The sequence below is a fragment of the Drosophila novamexicana genome, unplaced genomic scaffold (assembly GCF_003285875.2).
Source record: "Drosophila novamexicana strain 15010-1031.04,08,12 unplaced genomic scaffold, DnovRS2.1 tig00000485-arrow-pilon, whole genome shotgun sequence".
NCBI classification, from domain to species: domain Eukaryota; kingdom Metazoa; phylum Arthropoda; class Insecta; order Diptera; family Drosophilidae; genus Drosophila; species Drosophila novamexicana.
In genome coordinates this window covers 3,007,216-3,024,018 of record NW_020824808.1, presented here as the reverse complement: position 1 = coordinate 3,024,018, position 16,803 = coordinate 3,007,216, and the positions used below count along the sequence as shown (strand labels likewise).

The 16,803-nt window shown below is 43.1% G+C and overlaps 5 protein-coding genes and 1 long non-coding RNA gene across 8 annotated transcripts; 3 read left to right on the top strand and 3 right to left on the bottom strand.

The window, feature by feature from the left end:
- Positions 1 to 117: 117 nt before the first annotated feature.
- On the bottom strand, positions 118 to 2,372 carry LOC115761637 (beclin 1-associated autophagy-related key regulator). The gene is made up of 3 exons (XM_030703468.1): positions 2,023 to 2,372; positions 902 to 1,953; positions 118 to 536 (listed from the first exon to the last, which is right to left on the bottom strand). Exons 1-3 carry the CDS (start codon positions 2,301 to 2,303, stop codon positions 379 to 381), a joined length of 1,491 nt encoding a protein of 496 aa, XP_030559328.1. The 5' UTR covers positions 2,304 to 2,372; the 3' UTR covers positions 118 to 378.
- LOC115761641 lies at positions 2,251 to 2,727 on the top strand. The gene is made up of 2 exons (XR_004017757.1): positions 2,251 to 2,325; positions 2,394 to 2,727. It is a non-coding gene; the product is annotated as an uncharacterized LOC115761641 (long non-coding RNA).
- Positions 2,728 to 2,729: 2 nt separating this feature from the next.
- Positions 2,730 to 5,797, bottom strand: LOC115761638 (pyruvate dehydrogenase E1 component subunit beta, mitochondrial). Of its 3 annotated transcripts, XM_030703470.1 has the most exons (6): positions 5,715 to 5,797; positions 5,412 to 5,647; positions 4,668 to 4,829; positions 3,194 to 3,605; positions 3,010 to 3,129; positions 2,730 to 2,949 (listed from the first exon to the last, which is right to left on the bottom strand). In XM_030703470.1, the coding sequence occupies exons 2-6, from the start codon at positions 5,601 to 5,603 to the stop codon at positions 2,753 to 2,755; spliced, it is 1,083 nt and encodes a 360-aa protein (XP_030559330.1). In that variant the 5' UTR covers positions 5,604 to 5,647; positions 5,715 to 5,797; the 3' UTR covers positions 2,730 to 2,752. The 3 variants fall into 3 exon arrangements, with proteins under 3 accessions (XP_030559330.1, XP_030559329.1, XP_030559331.1); XM_030703469.1 differs by lacking the exon at positions 5,715 to 5,797 and having other exon boundaries at positions 5,412 to 5,696; XM_030703471.1 differs by lacking the exons at positions 2,730 to 2,949; positions 3,010 to 3,129; positions 3,194 to 3,605; positions 5,715 to 5,797 and adding an exon at positions 3,781 to 4,330 and having other exon boundaries at positions 5,412 to 5,708.
- Positions 5,798 to 5,839: 42 nt separating this feature from the next.
- Positions 5,840 to 6,615, top strand: LOC115761639 (uridine diphosphate glucose pyrophosphatase NUDT14-like). Its single transcript, XM_030703472.1, has one exon. It carries the CDS (start codon positions 5,860 to 5,862, stop codon positions 6,562 to 6,564), a length of 705 nt encoding a protein of 234 aa, XP_030559332.1. The 5' UTR covers positions 5,840 to 5,859; the 3' UTR covers positions 6,565 to 6,615.
- A 35-nt stretch (positions 6,616 to 6,650) lies between these two features.
- LOC115761640 (uridine diphosphate glucose pyrophosphatase NUDT14-like) lies at positions 6,651 to 7,682 on the top strand. Its single transcript, XM_030703474.1, has 2 exons — positions 6,651 to 7,107; positions 7,168 to 7,682. The coding sequence occupies exons 1-2, from the start codon at positions 6,704 to 6,706 to the stop codon at positions 7,397 to 7,399; spliced, it is 636 nt and encodes a 211-aa protein (XP_030559334.1). The 5' UTR covers positions 6,651 to 6,703; the 3' UTR covers positions 7,400 to 7,682.
- A 6,896-nt stretch (positions 7,683 to 14,578) lies between these two features.
- LOC115761485 (C-type lectin 37Db-like) lies at positions 14,579 to 15,164 on the bottom strand. Its single transcript, XM_030703251.1, has 2 exons — positions 15,089 to 15,164; positions 14,579 to 15,024 (listed from the first exon to the last, which is right to left on the bottom strand). Exons 1-2 carry the CDS (start codon positions 15,162 to 15,164, stop codon positions 14,579 to 14,581), a joined length of 522 nt encoding a protein of 173 aa, XP_030559111.1.
- Positions 15,165 to 16,803: the final 1,639 nt, after the last annotated feature.

Below are 16,803 nucleotides of genomic sequence, written 5' to 3'. Positions count from 1 at the left end.
AGAATCAAGTCCACCAACTTAAAGTATGTACTTTGAAAGAATTAAGAATCAATCGAGTTGTATCAGGTTATTTATAGTGAATCAATTTTTATTAAATAAAAGAAAAATAAGTTATAAAATAAAAAATAAAACAAAAGCGCGTAGTCTACTCAAAATTAGTTCCTTCTATGCACATAAAAACAGCAGCCATCATTAACACCCAAGAAAACTGTGACAATAATTCTCATACATTCGGGGAGACATTTCCATTGGTTATATTTTACATAATTTCTATGGATGGTTATCTCATGAAGGCTCCCCGCTCTACGGCCCATTGAGCCCAAACCAACCTAACCTATTTGAAGAGATATAACACACGCACGCAACCAGGTAAGTGGTTCACTTGATCCAGCGAAGCATTGAGGTGATGCGATTGGCCGCCATGGCTATGGTGGATTGTTGTGCCACCGCAGGTATCAGATTGGACTCTGTGAGTTCTGGTTGAGACACGCTGACGCTCGGCACTGCCTCCCAGTCCAGACGCAACGAACTCTCATCTGCAAGGAGATACATCGATTAGTTGTATATACAGTATAAACTTTAGCTTATATATTAATATTATTATTATGTTTGAATTATATAATCTATAGTTCGGACATGCTTATTATGGGCCTCTAAAACTCTTTCAAGAAACTCGTTTCTGTACACTTGGTATTATTGCATAGTTCAGCGTTATTTAACCACCCGAGAAAAGTTTCAGTTCGCATGGGAATGCATGTATACAAATACAATTAAAAATAATTAAAAACTTAACAAAAATGTTTCCCCTGCCTAATTTTTGCTTTGAATAAATACTACGATTCTTATAGGTACGGATTATCGAGGGTATACTGTACAAATTCATATTTGAACAAATTCCAACCTTCAGATTCAGATTCCGTAGTCGTCTCAATTCCAATGAGTAGCGAGTCCACGGATTTCATGAGCGGCGCATTGGTCACATCCAAATGACCGTAACGGCCCAAATCGCTGCGATCTAGATCCAAGATGGCCAGTATATTTTCGAGCGTATGCTGTTCGTTGAGCGCGCGCAGCTTCACTTGTTGCGAATAGGCCAGATACATGATGTTGTTGTTAAGGCGACAAACCTTGCGCAGAAACTGCTCCTCGTTGAGCAGCTTGCGGCAGAAGTCGCCGTAGGCAATCTTGTGCGGCAGCCGCACATTCAGATAGAAGCTGAGCAGCTGCGTCAGCTGTGTCGTGTAGGTGAGTGCGCCAACTATGCGATAGGCCTCCAGTCGACTGGGCGTTATCTCATTGGCCGTGGCTTTGGGCACATCGTCCTTGTTGTCGGACAGCCAGTCAAGATAGGCGGAGTAGTCGCCGTTGGCGGGCAACGATGGTCCCACTATGCGATATTGCACTTCGCTGATGCCGCTGCCATGGAACACCCATTTGCCGCGTATATATGAAGTGTTTTTGGCATCGGCCAGTGCTGCAATTGTTTCGGCATCTTCACTGCGCTCGGCGCACACCTTTCGCTGCTGCTCGTCCTTCAGCACAACCTCCGATATGGGAAATATGTAGGTGACAAGCTGTTTGATGTCACGGCGGGCTGTCTGCTTGATGCTGTCTAACAGACTCATGTGCTGTTGGCGCAGCTTATCAATGCGCATAGAGCGATCGATCACATAGTCTTCCAGCATCTTCACCTTGGTGGGATACTTGGGCAGGTTTTTGCGTTTCTCAGCATTGGCATGACGCAGTTCATCCCTCTGCTCGCTTAGCATTTGCAGCCGTTGCGTTGTGCTGCCGATCAGCTGTTGCAGTAGCTGCAGCTGCTCCCGTTTCGCACGGATCGCTATCATGCGATTCTCTTTACACTTATGCTGCTGTATGAGGTGCTCATACCGATTGCTGTAGTTCTTCAGGCCCGCCTGCAGGTTTATATATTTCTGCTGTTTCTCCGTAAGGCTAAAAAGATTTGAATAATTTATTTTTCTTTGTGTGTGTGTGTGTACGTGTGTGTGAATGAGTAACAACCTTTCGGATTCTTCAGCAGAACTATGGGTAATATTTCCATTTTTGACACAAGTCCGACAATGGAGCCGTCGTTGGTGCCTGCAACACAGTGGACAGCGCAGACCTGTGGAGGCGCCACCAGCTGTTGGCTTTACGCGCACATCGCAATTTGGATGCTTCTTTCTGTAAGCAACGCCATCACAGACATTGACATCGTCCTCGTCCTCGTTTGTGGATGCGCTTGATAATTGAAAATTTTCAGGTGCTTTGGAGCTTTCATCGGAGCTGGAGCTATTTGCCATTACAGTCAAATCATTGCACTTAGTATGCGTAGTTGATTTTTTATTGATAATTGTTTTTGTTATTGATACTTTTTCCCCCTGTCAAAGCAGGAGTGTTGGGTAACGTTGTCTTGCTGCTGTCAGTGTTCAGCAGTCGCGCGCAACTATTAGGGCTGCAAGCTTTTTAGCCGCCACTTTTGAAATTTCCATGTAAATTTAAAAAATTCGTTAACAATGTAAAATAGTTGTACATTTTATTTGATGCAGAGATTTCGATAACCAAATATAATTAGTTCAACTAGTATGTTGCATATGGTAACAAAACGCTATCGACGGTGCCCCAATAAAAACAATTTCACTTTTCGATTTGCCGCGCATTTTACAATTTTGGACAACCACTGCCTATCGATTTTGTTGAGGGCAATTAATTTAGTTAGCATGTGCCTGTGTTTGTATGTGTTCGTTCTCGTTTATTTCTTGCCCGCCTTGCTGCCGAGAACCTTTAGAGCAGCTGCTGTAACATCGTGCTCACGGGGCAGTGCATTTAACTCCAAGGACTTCGTATATGGCATGGGCACGTCAACACCGCAACAACGCCAAACGGGCGCATCTAGCTCGAAGAACGCCTGGTCCTCCATAAAGCGAGCACAGATCTCAGCACCAACGCCTGCGTGAAACAGAAAAATATTAGTATAAAGGTGAGAGTTAGATTTAGTTGGCCACTTACCATGCTGAGGCCAGCCGTTTTCTACGGTGATCAAATGATGTGTCTTGCGGACTGAATTGAAAATGGTTTCCATGTCCAGGGGGCGAATGGAACGTAGGTTAATGATTTCAGCTTCGATGCCTGCAACCCGCAATTTATAAGATTATAATGTTAATATTACAGTTAAGTTCCCGCTTTAACTTGCCCTTCTTAGCTAGCTCGGCGGCTGAGAGTAGCGCCGTTTCCACAGCCTTGGAATGCGCCACTATTGTTATGTCTTTGCCCGGACGCATGATCTTTGCCTTGCCAATGGGTATCAAAAAGTCAACATCGGCCACACTGTCGTCAACGGGAAATGCAGTACCGTACAACAGTTCGTTCTCCAGCACTACAACCGGATCGGGATCACGTATGGCAGACTTGAGCAAACCGCGTGCATCCTCTGTGTCGTAGGGTGACACCACCTTCAATCCTGGGCAGTGAGCGTACCAAGCAGCAAAACATTGTGAGTGCTGCGCTGCAACACCGGCGGAGGCACCATTAGGGCCACGGAACACGATGGGGACGTTGACGGCGCCAGCAGACATGTAAAATGTCTTGGCTGCTGAGTTTATAACCTAATGGTGAAAGCAGATTGATAATACATATACTTGGATAAACTTCAGCTTTGGTTGATTATCAAATTGTGTTAGGCAGGTAACTTCGGCAACCCGATGAGAGCTCTTCTCACGTGTATTAATTAATGGAGCGTAATTAATTGATAATTTCTCAGAAAGCTCAGCTGAATATAAATTCAAGTTTGTACACTCGCATTTTATTTTCTTGACGTTTTGCTTTACTTAATGCCTAGTTTCTGCTTAATTATAAATGCGGGCAGGCGGCGTCCTTTCCAGTATCGGGGAAGAGGCACCTCGTTGGCCTGGCGCAGCACCTCGGCCACATATTGTTCGGCATTAAAGCTCTCCGCCTGTTTGATCTGTGACATTAGCTGCGCCTGGAACGCCTTCTCCTTGCGCATTTCTCGTCGCTGGCGCACTTTTGCCCACTCGAACTTCATCTTGCGACGCAGCTTCTTTAGCTTGTGTTTCTTCATCTTGCGACGCCGAATAACAATCAGACGCGCCGCTTCCATTTTCTCGGGTTTGCTCCTGTCCAGCGGAGGTGCAATTATTTCGCCAACACGCTCTCTCTGCAGGATGTCATTGATTTCCGTTAGAAGACTGGAGCGCGGACTTTCGATAATCTTCTTGTACAGCAATGGCGAATCACCAATGGGCTGTGGCCTGACCAATGGACGCAAGAGGAGCCTATCGTTGTGGTTGGCGGGCTTAAGCGAATTAGCCTGCACATAATTGGATAATATGGGTGGAATTAGTCAATCAATCGTTTTGGCTAAATGTCCGCATGACAGTTAGATTGTACTACAGCAGCAGCTCAACCAGATTTTGAGACCCATATTATCCCATTACGCTAAAGTGACGGCAATTTATATTTTGCGGATTGTGTGACAAACTTGAATTGATATTCAGCTAACGCGGCGTATAGGCACATAAATTTGGAGTTGACGTGTTCTGTATTTCCATGAGATAATATGAGTAGTTAAGCTACTGCTCGTGGTGTGTGTGTGTGGGCGGTGGGTGTTACAGCAGGTACAGGCGGTACAGGTGCGTGCTACTCACATGATCAATCGCTTGCATAGAGAAATTGAAGGTCATGAATTCGCAGATTGGACGTAGCCCAGCCATGGCAGCGCCGACTGCAATACCGGCGAAGCCCATTTCTGTGATTGGCGTATCGATGATCCGCTTGTCTCCATACTTCTTCCAAAGACCACGAGATACCTGGATATAAAGAATGGCTGTTAATCTCTATGTACATAAATGTGAGCATATACCCAAATAAAGACATTGCAACAACAGTCAGCGTTGTTGACATATCATTCATAAATAACTAATAATCATACAAGTGCTCCGGTGGATCAATTGATATAAGAAATACTTGTCCTTTTTTTCTAGCAAAATAGATTGTGTACTATATCTATAATTCAATTACAGTTCGAAAAGCCATAAAAGTTTTATTTATAGACGAATTTGTGGTAATTTAATTGGTAGCAATTAACAAATCAAAAGCTATCTCTCAGTTCAACCACTTGATTGTAAACAAAAAGGATTTATCGATTGTGTACACTATCGATGCGTGCGTTATCGGATCAGACAATCTAAGCGTGACCTTCGCCAATCACGCAGCTCAAGAAGCGAAACATATGAGCTCAAAATTGTAATCAGCAGTTGGTAGGTGAACCCGTTGCAACTTTTTACCGGGCCCCGCGCCATCCCCTAATCACAGCAGCTGTCACTGCGAGCTGTCACTTGGCCTGTTTACGTAATCATCTTACAAGTGGCAAAGTCAAATCTTTTACTCACCTTGTAGGCGCCATCATACTGTGCCACCTCCTCGCCGAGCAGAAAAACGCGGTCGTCGCGGGCAAGCTCGTCGTCTAGGGCGCTGTTAAGTCCATCGCGTACCGTCATCTGCTTGACGGCCAGCACTTTGGGGCTCGTGGAGAATGCACGCTGAGCGGCAGAGGCTGCTTGTGTGAGTCTGGAGCGCAGCATTTTCGCTTATTTGTTTGACCCTTTTTGAATGTTTCGTATGCTCGCTATTTTAAAGATGTTTTGAAAATTTTCCCATTACCTAATAAAAATAAAACAAAACCTTATACACACCGACGAACGTCTTTTCGCCCCAACAAAATGTCAGAATATTTTTCTCTCCTTTACAGCACTCTCTCTTTTACTTGCACAATAAAAACACTTTCCAACACGAGCAATCGCAGAGCTGCCAACGAGTTTGGCTGTTTGGTTATCGATAATGCTTAAGTCTTTTGCCGCCCTGGCTTTAAGACGCTTTCGCAGCTCGGATGCAGTAAATTGTCATGGACAACAGTTAAGTCAAATAACAAAAATTTGGTTCACACCGTTGCCCAAGGATTCTAAATGGATAGCACCATGCCAAATGCACTACGTTGAAAATGGAAAAGAAAAGAGTCGAGATATAGTTAAATTATATGACGGTGTGTTGGTAGTCGTGTACAATATTTCAAGAAAGAAGCTTGTCTATGTTCGTCAATTTAGACCAGCGGTCTACCACGGCATATTAGCAGGTAATACTCTCGAAATACCCAAGGAAGAAGTTGATTTGATGCGTTTTCCGCCCGAGTTGGGGGTGACGTTGGAGCCTTGTGCGGGAGTGGTTGACAAAACCAAAAGTTTGGCTGACATAGCTAGCGAAGAAGTTCGCGAAGAATGTGGCTATAATGTGCCCGCCGACAAGATGGAGCGCATCTTTGAATTCAGATCTGGCGTTGGCGCCTCCAGCGCTGCACTCACATTTTTCTACTGTGAAGTTTGCGATCAGCAAAAAGTATCCGATGGCGGTGGCACTGGAGATGAAGCTATACAAGTTGTGGAGCTATCAATTGATGAGGCTAAGACTTTAGTACAAAAGGGCGCAACACTAAATGGTGGTCCAGGCACAATTATAGGTACACTATGGTTTTTGTGCAACAAGATTTAAATTTAAATTTGAGTGTGACCATAAAACGATAAGTGTGAAACGTCAAAAAGCTATAAGTGTGCGTGTATTTTTTGTCTGTCTAGCTTGTCACTTGTTTTTGCCAAAATCAGCTGTCGGCTGCAGTTTGATTTATTCCAAAATGGAAAACATTACAAAGATCTGGTTGGGCCCGCTGCCCGAGGATTCGCCCTATGTAAAACCGTTTCGTATGTATTACGTGCAAAATGGCGTCGAAAAGAACTGGGATCTATTGAAAGTGCACGACAGCGTTGCGATTGTCTTATTTAACACAACGCGCCAGAAACTTGTGCTGGTGCGTCAGTTTCGACCGGCAGTCTATCACGGTGTGATTGCCAGTGAGGAGGGTGGTTTCGACAAGGTCGATCTGAAGGCTTTTCCGCCTTCTATTGGCGTAACCTTGGAATTGTGCGCCGGCATTGTGGATAAGTCGATGAGCTGGCAGGAAATCGCTCGCGAGGAGGTGCTGGAGGAGTGCGGCTACGATGTGCCCGTGGAGCGCATCGAGCAAGTCATGGTCTATAGGTATGTGATGGAGCGGCTAACTTGCTAACAGCAAATGACTCGAACGGTCGGCACTTGCAGATCTGGTGTGGGCTCGTCGGGCGCCAAGCAGGCCATGTACTACTGCGAGGTGACAGATGCGGATAAAGCGCACGGCGGCGGCGGCGTCGATGATGAATTGATTGAGGTGGTGGAACTGTCTCTGGAAGAGGCCAAGCGTATGGTGCAGCAAGGCGCCGTCAACAATAGTCCGCCCAGTTGCCTAATGGGCCTTATGTGGTTTTTCGCCAACAAGGCGCCCCCAAGCGCTTAGCCCACTGCCCCCCGCCGTATAATCGCGTATTTCTGTTATCTAACTGATAACTACTTCACAACGGTAATCCGCTGGGCAGCTGCAGACGATTAATGTACGCAAACAAGAACTTCACATGCTTTCCATCACATCGGTTAACACGCGTAGCGTAACTAAATTTCGATGCCTTTCGAGTCTACACATATAGTACATACATATATATTGCTTGTCTGTATATATTATAGATATTTCGTTTATCATTTGTTTGAGAATAAAGAGCATGAGCTCTAGCTGCGAGACGCAATCTCTGGCTTGCGGAAATCGGTCAAGTGGATGCGCGCAAATGTGGCAAGGAACCACCCCCGAGACCCGACTGTCGAGCAAACTGACAGCGGCAGCCAAGTGCATAAATCGCAAATAAATCAAAAAGCCGCCATGCGCACACGCGAACTGCTGCAATCTGCAAAAGGGGCAGGCAGCTTCTGCTGCTGCTGATGCTGCAGCGACAGCGGCAGCGGCATCCAAACAAGTTGGCAACCAACTCGCTGCCCAGCCGATCCGATCCGATCCGAACCCAGCTGAGCCGTGTGCCGTTTTTGGACTGTCAGGCAACGTGTTGCGCAGCTCAGGTTACTTATTTATACACGGCCAGGCATTTTAGCTGCTGCTGCTGCTGCTGCCGCTTCTGCTCCTGTGTCTCTGCCCCTGCCTACGTCAGAAGTTCAGCGGTCACGGCGAGCGGTGGCGTGGAAATTTATTTACTTCAGAGCCATGATTTGGCAATATTTCAACATTCAACGCTGCAATAGAATTTCTTTTTAACTTTACAAACTTGATGCGCTTTCCTGCTGCTCCTGTTGCTGCTCCAGCTATTGTTGCTTCTGTTACCTTAGCCGCACTGTATGCTCTGTGCGTGCATTCGATTTCCAGGAGATAATTAAGGCCAGTCCTGAAGCGTCTGCTGCGGCCTGTTTGCTTGCGTGTTAACCTCATGTAAATTATGGACGTACAGCAAAAGAATCAACAGCATTGCGAGTGTTGAAATTATATTTAATTTGCATATGCGAACAAACGAGCAGTAGCCGAGCTGCAACGGACTCGCAAGTAGCTGCTGACTGGAAATGCCCAAAGTTCGCATGACGTGAGTTTCTTCTGGGTGTCACTGTTGGTCGCCACAGAGTTTGCAATTGATATGCTTGGCGAACGGAATATAGGTCAAGGTGAGTAAAGTCCCAAGTTTTCTATATACAATTATACAAGATGAATAATATTATTTCGAGTAACATTGAGTATTGGATCCATTTCGAATCGGATGGCTTATCACACGAAAGATGAAAGAAGTGTAACACTAAGTCTCATTTTCAGTCAGGGGATAGAGAATGATTTAAAAAAAAAGCGCAAGACGACGAGTTTTCTCAAAGATCTTTAAAATTGAATGGAGCTGAAGTTTCAAATGTAAAATTAAAATTTTCTAAGATTTTTCACATCGTCACATAATATAACTACTGTAAACCATATCTTAGCTAGATCACCACCAATCAGTCAGCCAGTCATTCAGAACAAATATTTTTTGTTACAAATAGAGATAAGATAAGATTAGATAAGATTTGAAAAGCGCATGTTAGCATTTGACTTCCGGTTAAGTTCTACACAATGTACTTACAATTGTAATGAGTAAGAGTTGCAATTTTTATTTTATTTCTTACCATTGTTTGTAGTCCCTTAGTGATCGCTGTGATATGGCTGTCAAGCATCAACTGTCGCCCTGTCACTGCTTCTGTTCGTGTCAAACTCCCCGAGGTGTTGCGATCGCGTTGTTGCCTCAACACGTTCTCATCATGAGCCGATCTTAAATCAACAAGCGACTGATTGGCTTTAGCTTGGCCGTACATTGCGCAAGACCAAAGTTACAAGCTATAAAAGAGATCTGCAATTATTTCATAATCACGTCCCAATTTATGTTGCTAGAGCAACGCCAGCACAACAACAACAACAACAAATACAGCGGAGACTGCTATTTCAAATCAAAGCTTCTTTCTATTCCTTGGACGCTGCTGCTGCTGACCCCAGAGTTGCAGTGGCTGAGAACCAAAAATCAAAATGGCGTCCGCTGCGGAACGGCAGGGAACGGAACGAAGAAATCGCGATCATGAGCTCTCAGTGCGCATGCGAAAATTAAGTGCAGCCAGCAACAATCATAACAACAACAACAACAACAAAAACAACATCACAGATTACCTGCAAAACAGTTATGGGCGCTGCTGTTGTTGTTGCTGTTGTTGCCGCTGCCGCAGCAATAATGAAATTTTTTATCGGATTTGATTATAAGTTGGTACGTACCAGCGGCCCACCCCGCTGCCGTAATCTGCCAATAAGAAGAAAAGTAAGCAAGGAAGTTTTGTTGCCTGGCTGCTGGCTGCTTGCTGCTTGCTGCTAGCTGCCGCTTGCTGGTAGCTGCTTGGCTAGCCATCGGGCAGCGGGACGGGCAGAGAGGGCAATGACTGCAGCGGCTCAACTATGTTAGCGGCCGCTCATTGATTCCACCAGCCGTTGTCTGTTGTCCGCTGTCCGTCGTGATGCACTTTAATGAAATGAAATTTTATACTATCATGAACTAAAAAAAAAAAAAAACAGCAACTGCAAACTGGTGGCCAGTAAGCCAGCGCCAGTAAGCCAAATAGCCGGGCCTTCAGACAGCAGCAGCGGCAGCCAGCAGCCAGCAGCCAGCAACAACTGCAGCTTGGGCCACTCAAAATGTATAATTATCTGGCGGTTTTATCCGTTTGCCAATATTAAATTTCTCATCACGCCCAGACACTGGAACAGAGCGAGGAAAATCCAGGTTGTGGTGGGGGGCTTTGGTGGGGGGTTCTGGGAGAGTAGCAGCTTCATGGGCACGGGCGCCGTCAAACAATTAATAAAAGGCCAAATGTCTGCAATGAGTTATATACGTACATATATACTATATAGGCTTTCGATGTCGGCTCCGCTTTTACGTCTTTGCTTTTCCGTCCTGTTGCTGGCAAAAGGAAAAGGCTTTGGCTTTACCGTTTTAAGCGCAGCGATTTAAGTTTTTTTTTTGGAGCTGACTTTCTAAAGTCGATGCCACCTGGGTTTGCTGGGTTAGCTGAGGGCTCTGGGGCGTTGTCCACCGAAACTGGAGCCGTTCTCTGCTGCACCTTGCCGTCAACTGTGGACGGCTCCGAGCCGCAAGGTGCGCCGCGGGCACAGCAGAACTCATGTGGCCAAAACAATAGCAAATTGACAAATTGAAATTGTCGTCAATTGAGTGGATTACATAAGACACTAGAGTAGATGTATTATAATGCATACCAAAGGCATTTTCTACTAATAGCTACTTTTGTAAATTAATTTTTTAGTAATTTAATAAATGAGCAAATCAAACTTTCAAAAAATTAAATTACTTAGAAATTCATTAACATCTGCTACTTTTTGATAGACTTTGCTAATGGAGAGTTGATTGATTGACTTCATAAATTTTCAAGGCTTAGTGATCTTAAATATAAATCAACTTCCATTTCAAACAAATGCTTCCCCCCTTGATTTGGGAACTAGGAATTTTCACAGTCAGCTCACATTTTCCAATTTAAATAATCAGAGCTAATAGCTTTCTTTATCACGCCAAAAATTAATACCTTTATACTTATATCCGTTCCACTGCTCCAATTTGATATAGTTTTCCGGTCAAGATATCTTAAAAAAAATATAATTAATTTTTCGACAGTTGTAAATACCAAGTATGAGGAAAATAACTTTCAAAAAATTGCTTAACAAAAGAACCTTTTGTTTGACCGATCTTGCCCTAAAAATTTCCGAGATCGTTCTCGAAGATGTTCCGGAAAATGGCCTATCTTCTCCTCATATCCTCTAGGATCAGTCATTTCCGCTGATATCATAGCCAAAAATAATTTATGTCTTAAGAAGAAATATGGTTCGATTCGGGTTCAGTTTTAGTTAATGCTTTTTTTGGCTACTAATTGGGTTTGTTAATGATAAAAATCTTATTGACAATCCTGTTTCGAGCCGGATTTGCATCTTAAAATTAGTAAAATAATATCTTTAGTTCCTGCTGCCGCTGTCAATATGATAGATGCTTTTTAAAGGACTTGCCAAATGCAACTGCGCGACTTTTGCGGCCAGGTTTTTTAATTAAAAGCCGTTCGCATCTTTGGCCGTGTTGGGTTGCACGTGTTGCCATTTTAATTGCCCCCAAAGTGTCAGCAAATAATTTGGCCAAATATGTGTAATTGAAATTAAGTCATAAATGGCTAAAAATGCGCGCGACATACATAAAGTTGGCTGGTAAAAATTTCACACTCTTTGCCGGCTTGATTTATGATACGGCGACCATGCAAGGAAACTTGCTTTTAGCATTTTCAGTGGCTCTCAAACTGTGCCGCAGAGCTGCACCTGTGATTGATTTCTGAGCTGCATTGCTGAGCGAATTTAATAATGCGCGAGAGAAAGAGAAGGACAGAGACAGAGAGAGGTCTTCTCTCTCTTTCGCCGTCTACAAGAGGCATTGCTTGGCTTTGGCCAAAGAGCAAATGTTGCTCTTAAACTGAGGCTTCAGTCGCTCTTAAATGGCCGCTAGACATTCGTCTATGCTCCGCCTACTTAGTAAAGTGAAATGTAGATTTTCGTGAGCGCAAAACCCCGGCTAGCGCCCCCTCTCAAAACATTTTGGCTATGCAAATGCGTGAAAGTGCCAAAAATGGGCGCATACCAATTTTCGCTACGTTCAATTAATATTTACGATCCGTTCGTTGCGTAATGGCCATGGCCGACAGCATTTTGGCCACGTCCTGAGTCATGCCTCTGCTTGCTGTGTGGTCCCAGACACTTAAGTCGTCATTTAGCCGTTTCGACAAGCGTTTAAATAGAGATTTCCAGCGGCCTTAACAAGCCGGTCAGACAATTAAAAATCATTTGCATAGGATTGATAATGAAGGCCGCAGCCACAATAAAGGGGCGCACTAAAAGTCCAACTCGAACGGCAACAAAGCACCGAGATGGCCTAAACAAGATCCTGATAAAGAACCAATGCCCAATCATGTATGGCAATCGAAACTGAGGGGCAGTCGCAGCTGCCACCGGCGACGTTTGACGACGACGACGACGACGCGACGTTGACCGGCTACAACTTTGTTGCTTTTAGTTGTTGAACTTAACGCGAAATCTTGTTGGCCTGCGCCTGGGAAATTAACAATAAGAACAACAACAAGCAAGAGTGCTCTAGTCGGGAGTGCACGACTTGCCGATACCCTTAACCTGACCCTTAACCCTTAAGACGAGCTGCCTTTGCAAGGCTTTATATTTAATATGTGTACCTTCTGTATGTGTATAAATAACACTTTATTATCTCAAATACTAACGCACTTAAGAATACATACAGCGGCTGTGCCTCTTCTTCCCCTTGCTCCACAGTGTGATGAATGCATCCTTGAGAAGCATTCGTGCTTATGGTCTGAACTTTATGAAATTTGCATGTCCCAAATAGGGCCCTTAGATTAATAACTGATTTTTTTTTCATATTTTCTTTGTCTTATGAGAATCGATATATATCGGTATTATAGAAATGGGAGAAACTATCGATAAAATCGATTTTTATTGATATTATTTTACGGATTGATGAATGATAGACCCGTTCTGCCTATGATATACGGGAGTATATATATATTACAAATTGTATGGCTCAAGCTTTTGTAGACCCGGAAGCTATAATACCGATAAATATCGATCTTGTGATTTGACGAATTGTTATAAACATGCAGAAGGACATATGCTGAGCAAGAATAGGCACACCAACAAAACATTGTACCCCTTTTTCAATGGATATAGGGTATGATAACAGTAGCAGCAACAACTACCAAACGTCAGAGCATTTCCTCAGAGCTTCAGGCAGAGTCTGGGAATGCTGCGGCAGCTGCGGCGGCGGATGAGGAGCTGACAATGCCAGTTGCTGGAACGCTTGGAGCCGGGCAGCCCAATGGATATACGTTCGTATATGTATGCATGCAGCTTGAAGGAGTTGAGGGCCAGCGAACGATCTCTGGTTATCTGATTTTAATTAAACGGCATCGCATAATAAATTATCTTCATTAGGGTGCCCTGGAGCCTGGCCAACTGGCCAACTGACTGACTCAAACGTACTGCCGAATATCTCTCAGTGTCTACCCTTTAGCTAGGCCCATGCCATAAATCAAATGACCATAGCCGTGTTGTGTCGTGTTTGTCGCGTTCGGTGCGTGTGTTCCTCCACAGTCTCGCTCATGTTCATTAATGAAAAACCAGATCGACTGTCAAACTGAATCTGCGAATCAGTGGACGGCTGTGCGCCGTTGACAGTTGGAAAAGCGCCGCGAACGCTGAGCTGGAAAAATCAACACATGCTTAGATAATCATATTAAGAAAAAAAAGCAAAGCAAACTTTTAATTCGGGTATAACCAACTGTTCTATAACCTGTTCACAGTGTTTGACTGCTTGAGTTAGTCGGAAAGAATCTTCTGTCTAAGTGGCTTAATGAATCTGTGTCTGTACAGCAGTTGCTTTCAAACTGTGATTTTTTTTAGAGGGGAAAGAGTGTGAGCTTGGTTCGATCTTTAGGGATTTCTTCAGTAGTCCAACTGCAACAGTTGTCGGACATGTACATAGATAAAAATCTATTTACCACATTCTTAAAAATTGACGTCATCAAAAGCTTATTATGATTTTTGAGTGTGATTAAGAGCAGCCTCAAGCGAATAGTGTAATCATCTTATGACAGCGTAAATAGTATAAAAAAGGTGTAGTCGGATGCAACTGACTGCACAATACGCTGTTTACGGTACAACAGCTAGGAATAGTTAGAAAAAACGTTATATTGGAACTTCTCGAACTGGTAGTTGCTTATGAACGTAATTTTTTATAACTTAAAATAGTCAAATTTAAATGTTGTTAAATGATGTTATATATGCGAATTGTTATTTGCACATTGCAAAAAAAAAACTCAAAATGGTTCGGTAATATATTTGCCGTTTTGATAACAATTGTGATTTCGATTACCTTGCTGGCTGACCTTTTGTATTATGTATTAAAATGTTGCGTCAATAGACAATGAAATTAAAAATTCTTAAAAAAGCCAAAAAAAATGTTATATGCACAAATTTTATTGAGATAAGAAACCAATCCAGAAAGTCTTAATTATAAGCCTCCCAGCAACGTGTGTGATTTTGGTTTTGACATAAGACATGAGCCCTTTCACGACATATCCAGTCGTTCATTTTGAAGGAGCCATCACGTAACCACAAATGCACGCAATGCTCGTTGCCACCCGCATTATCGGGCTCGCCATGTGACCATTTGGTATAGTTCAAGGGCATTCCGTTTGTTATTGATTCGAAACGACGATTTTGAACAATATCGTTGCCCGATGTCCAAAACCAAGCGGAGCCGTCATAACCCTGGCTCAGTAGAAAATTGGAAATAGACGTCATCTCCTCTTCCGATTCGATAAGGGCCAGATCTCCGCCAAATCGCCGGCATATGTGTGATGCATGAAACCAGCCAACCTTTGTGTGCCATATAAAGAAGTACTTCGAGTTAATCTTCAGGTAATCCTGCTGTGGATTGCCATTGCAGGTAACTAATTCGGTGGGTTGTTTCAATTAAAATATGTCTATATATATGTATTTGTATATATAGCTTACTTGATAATGAGCTATTAGCGTCGCCCGCCAACAGGCAGAGCACAAATGCGATTAGAACAGATCCAGATTTGATCATTGTGCTTCAAAGACTGAACGGCCATTCGCGAATTTTTAAATTAATCTGCCGCTTTTATAGCAACATTTGATATACATATGTTGCGGGATATATTATTCATATATATATTTAGCACACGCTTATCAGCTCAAAAGCGATACGATGAAAAAAAAAGAAGAAAAACAGGAGACATCCACACAAATTATTGGTATAGAGGATGGGCGCGAAACACATTTCAGCAATTAAATACTTCTTATTTTTCTCTCATATATAATTGTTTTATTATATTTAATATTATGATTATTATTATTTAGTTCGATTTGTCGTGAATCGTTTATTTTTGATTTCAATATAATTTAACTTATTCGAAGTTAATGCAATACTTAATGTAAGTTATGTATATATTTGCCAATTCAAAAGTGCCGGATATTTATAAATATGACTTTTTGATTGCTTAAAATGTGGTCTTTAAGAAAATTATATATGATTAAGTGCAGAAACCTTCGACTGAGGCGACCCCTTCCTTTTTTTGTTAGGGTATACTAAAAAAAAGCGATATTAAGTCAGAGCTCACTAGTCGAAAGAGCACGCCAGGAGATACCCTTACCCCAGTGTCATGCGACCGTTACATACACTCCTTCTATACATACACACCCATATGCATACAAACACATGTTCTCTTTACCCCTCACTTTCGGTAAGTGAGGGAGGGGTCCAAAAATATTCCCACTCCATTTATACGTTGCGAGAGCCTTCAAAAGATTTTTGGTGTATTTTGTCTTAAAATAAGAAGTAAGAGAATAGGAGATGCTTTCTTCCGCCTGTTACATACAAGTGCATAAACCAATACACCCTTTTTAAAACTGGGCTTAGGGTATAAAAAGTGTGCATTGGAAGTGGAGCACAAACCGGTTGCAAGTTGGCTGGTCAATTGATTGACGAGCTGCGTGCCGCAAATGTGCAGACAGAGGAATCACAAACACACACACGCATACACAGGCATACACAGGTGCGTACGTATGTGAAGACGCATCATCAATAATGGCAGCAAAGGAAGCGCATGTATATGTCCATGTCCATGTTGTGCTCGCGCTCGCTCTTAATGATCTCTAAATCAAATTCTATGAAGTCGAATTAGCATTGAATGCAGTCACAGATGCCGCCGCCGCGAAAATGTTTCAATTATTTGTAAGGGGCCCAGTGATAAGAATTATGAATAATCGTGTTCATTAATCAGGCGTTAATCTTCATGCATGGGCCAAATTACAGACTTACGAACATACATAAATACACACGCACACACACACACACGCACACGGAAATAACGCGTTTTCGAAAAGCCGCAATCTCTAATTTATTACTTTTGTAGCATTTTGCTAATGAAGACATAAAAACGGCAATCAAATTAAATATTTTTGTTCATGGGAACAAAATGTAAACGAATCCGTTAGTCATCATCAATGTTGTGGATACATATTTCGGTTCTTCTAAGCATGGCCTCGTCTGTGCGCCTAAAGTGGAACTAAAATGCTTGGCGCCCCGGCTGCGGGACTACCCCCAATGCGCCAGGGCATCCGAAGCGTACAAGAACGAGAACAGAACAAAATATGAAACACAATCTGAATCTTTTGTTACAGCTCTGCATATTTTGATTGGAAAG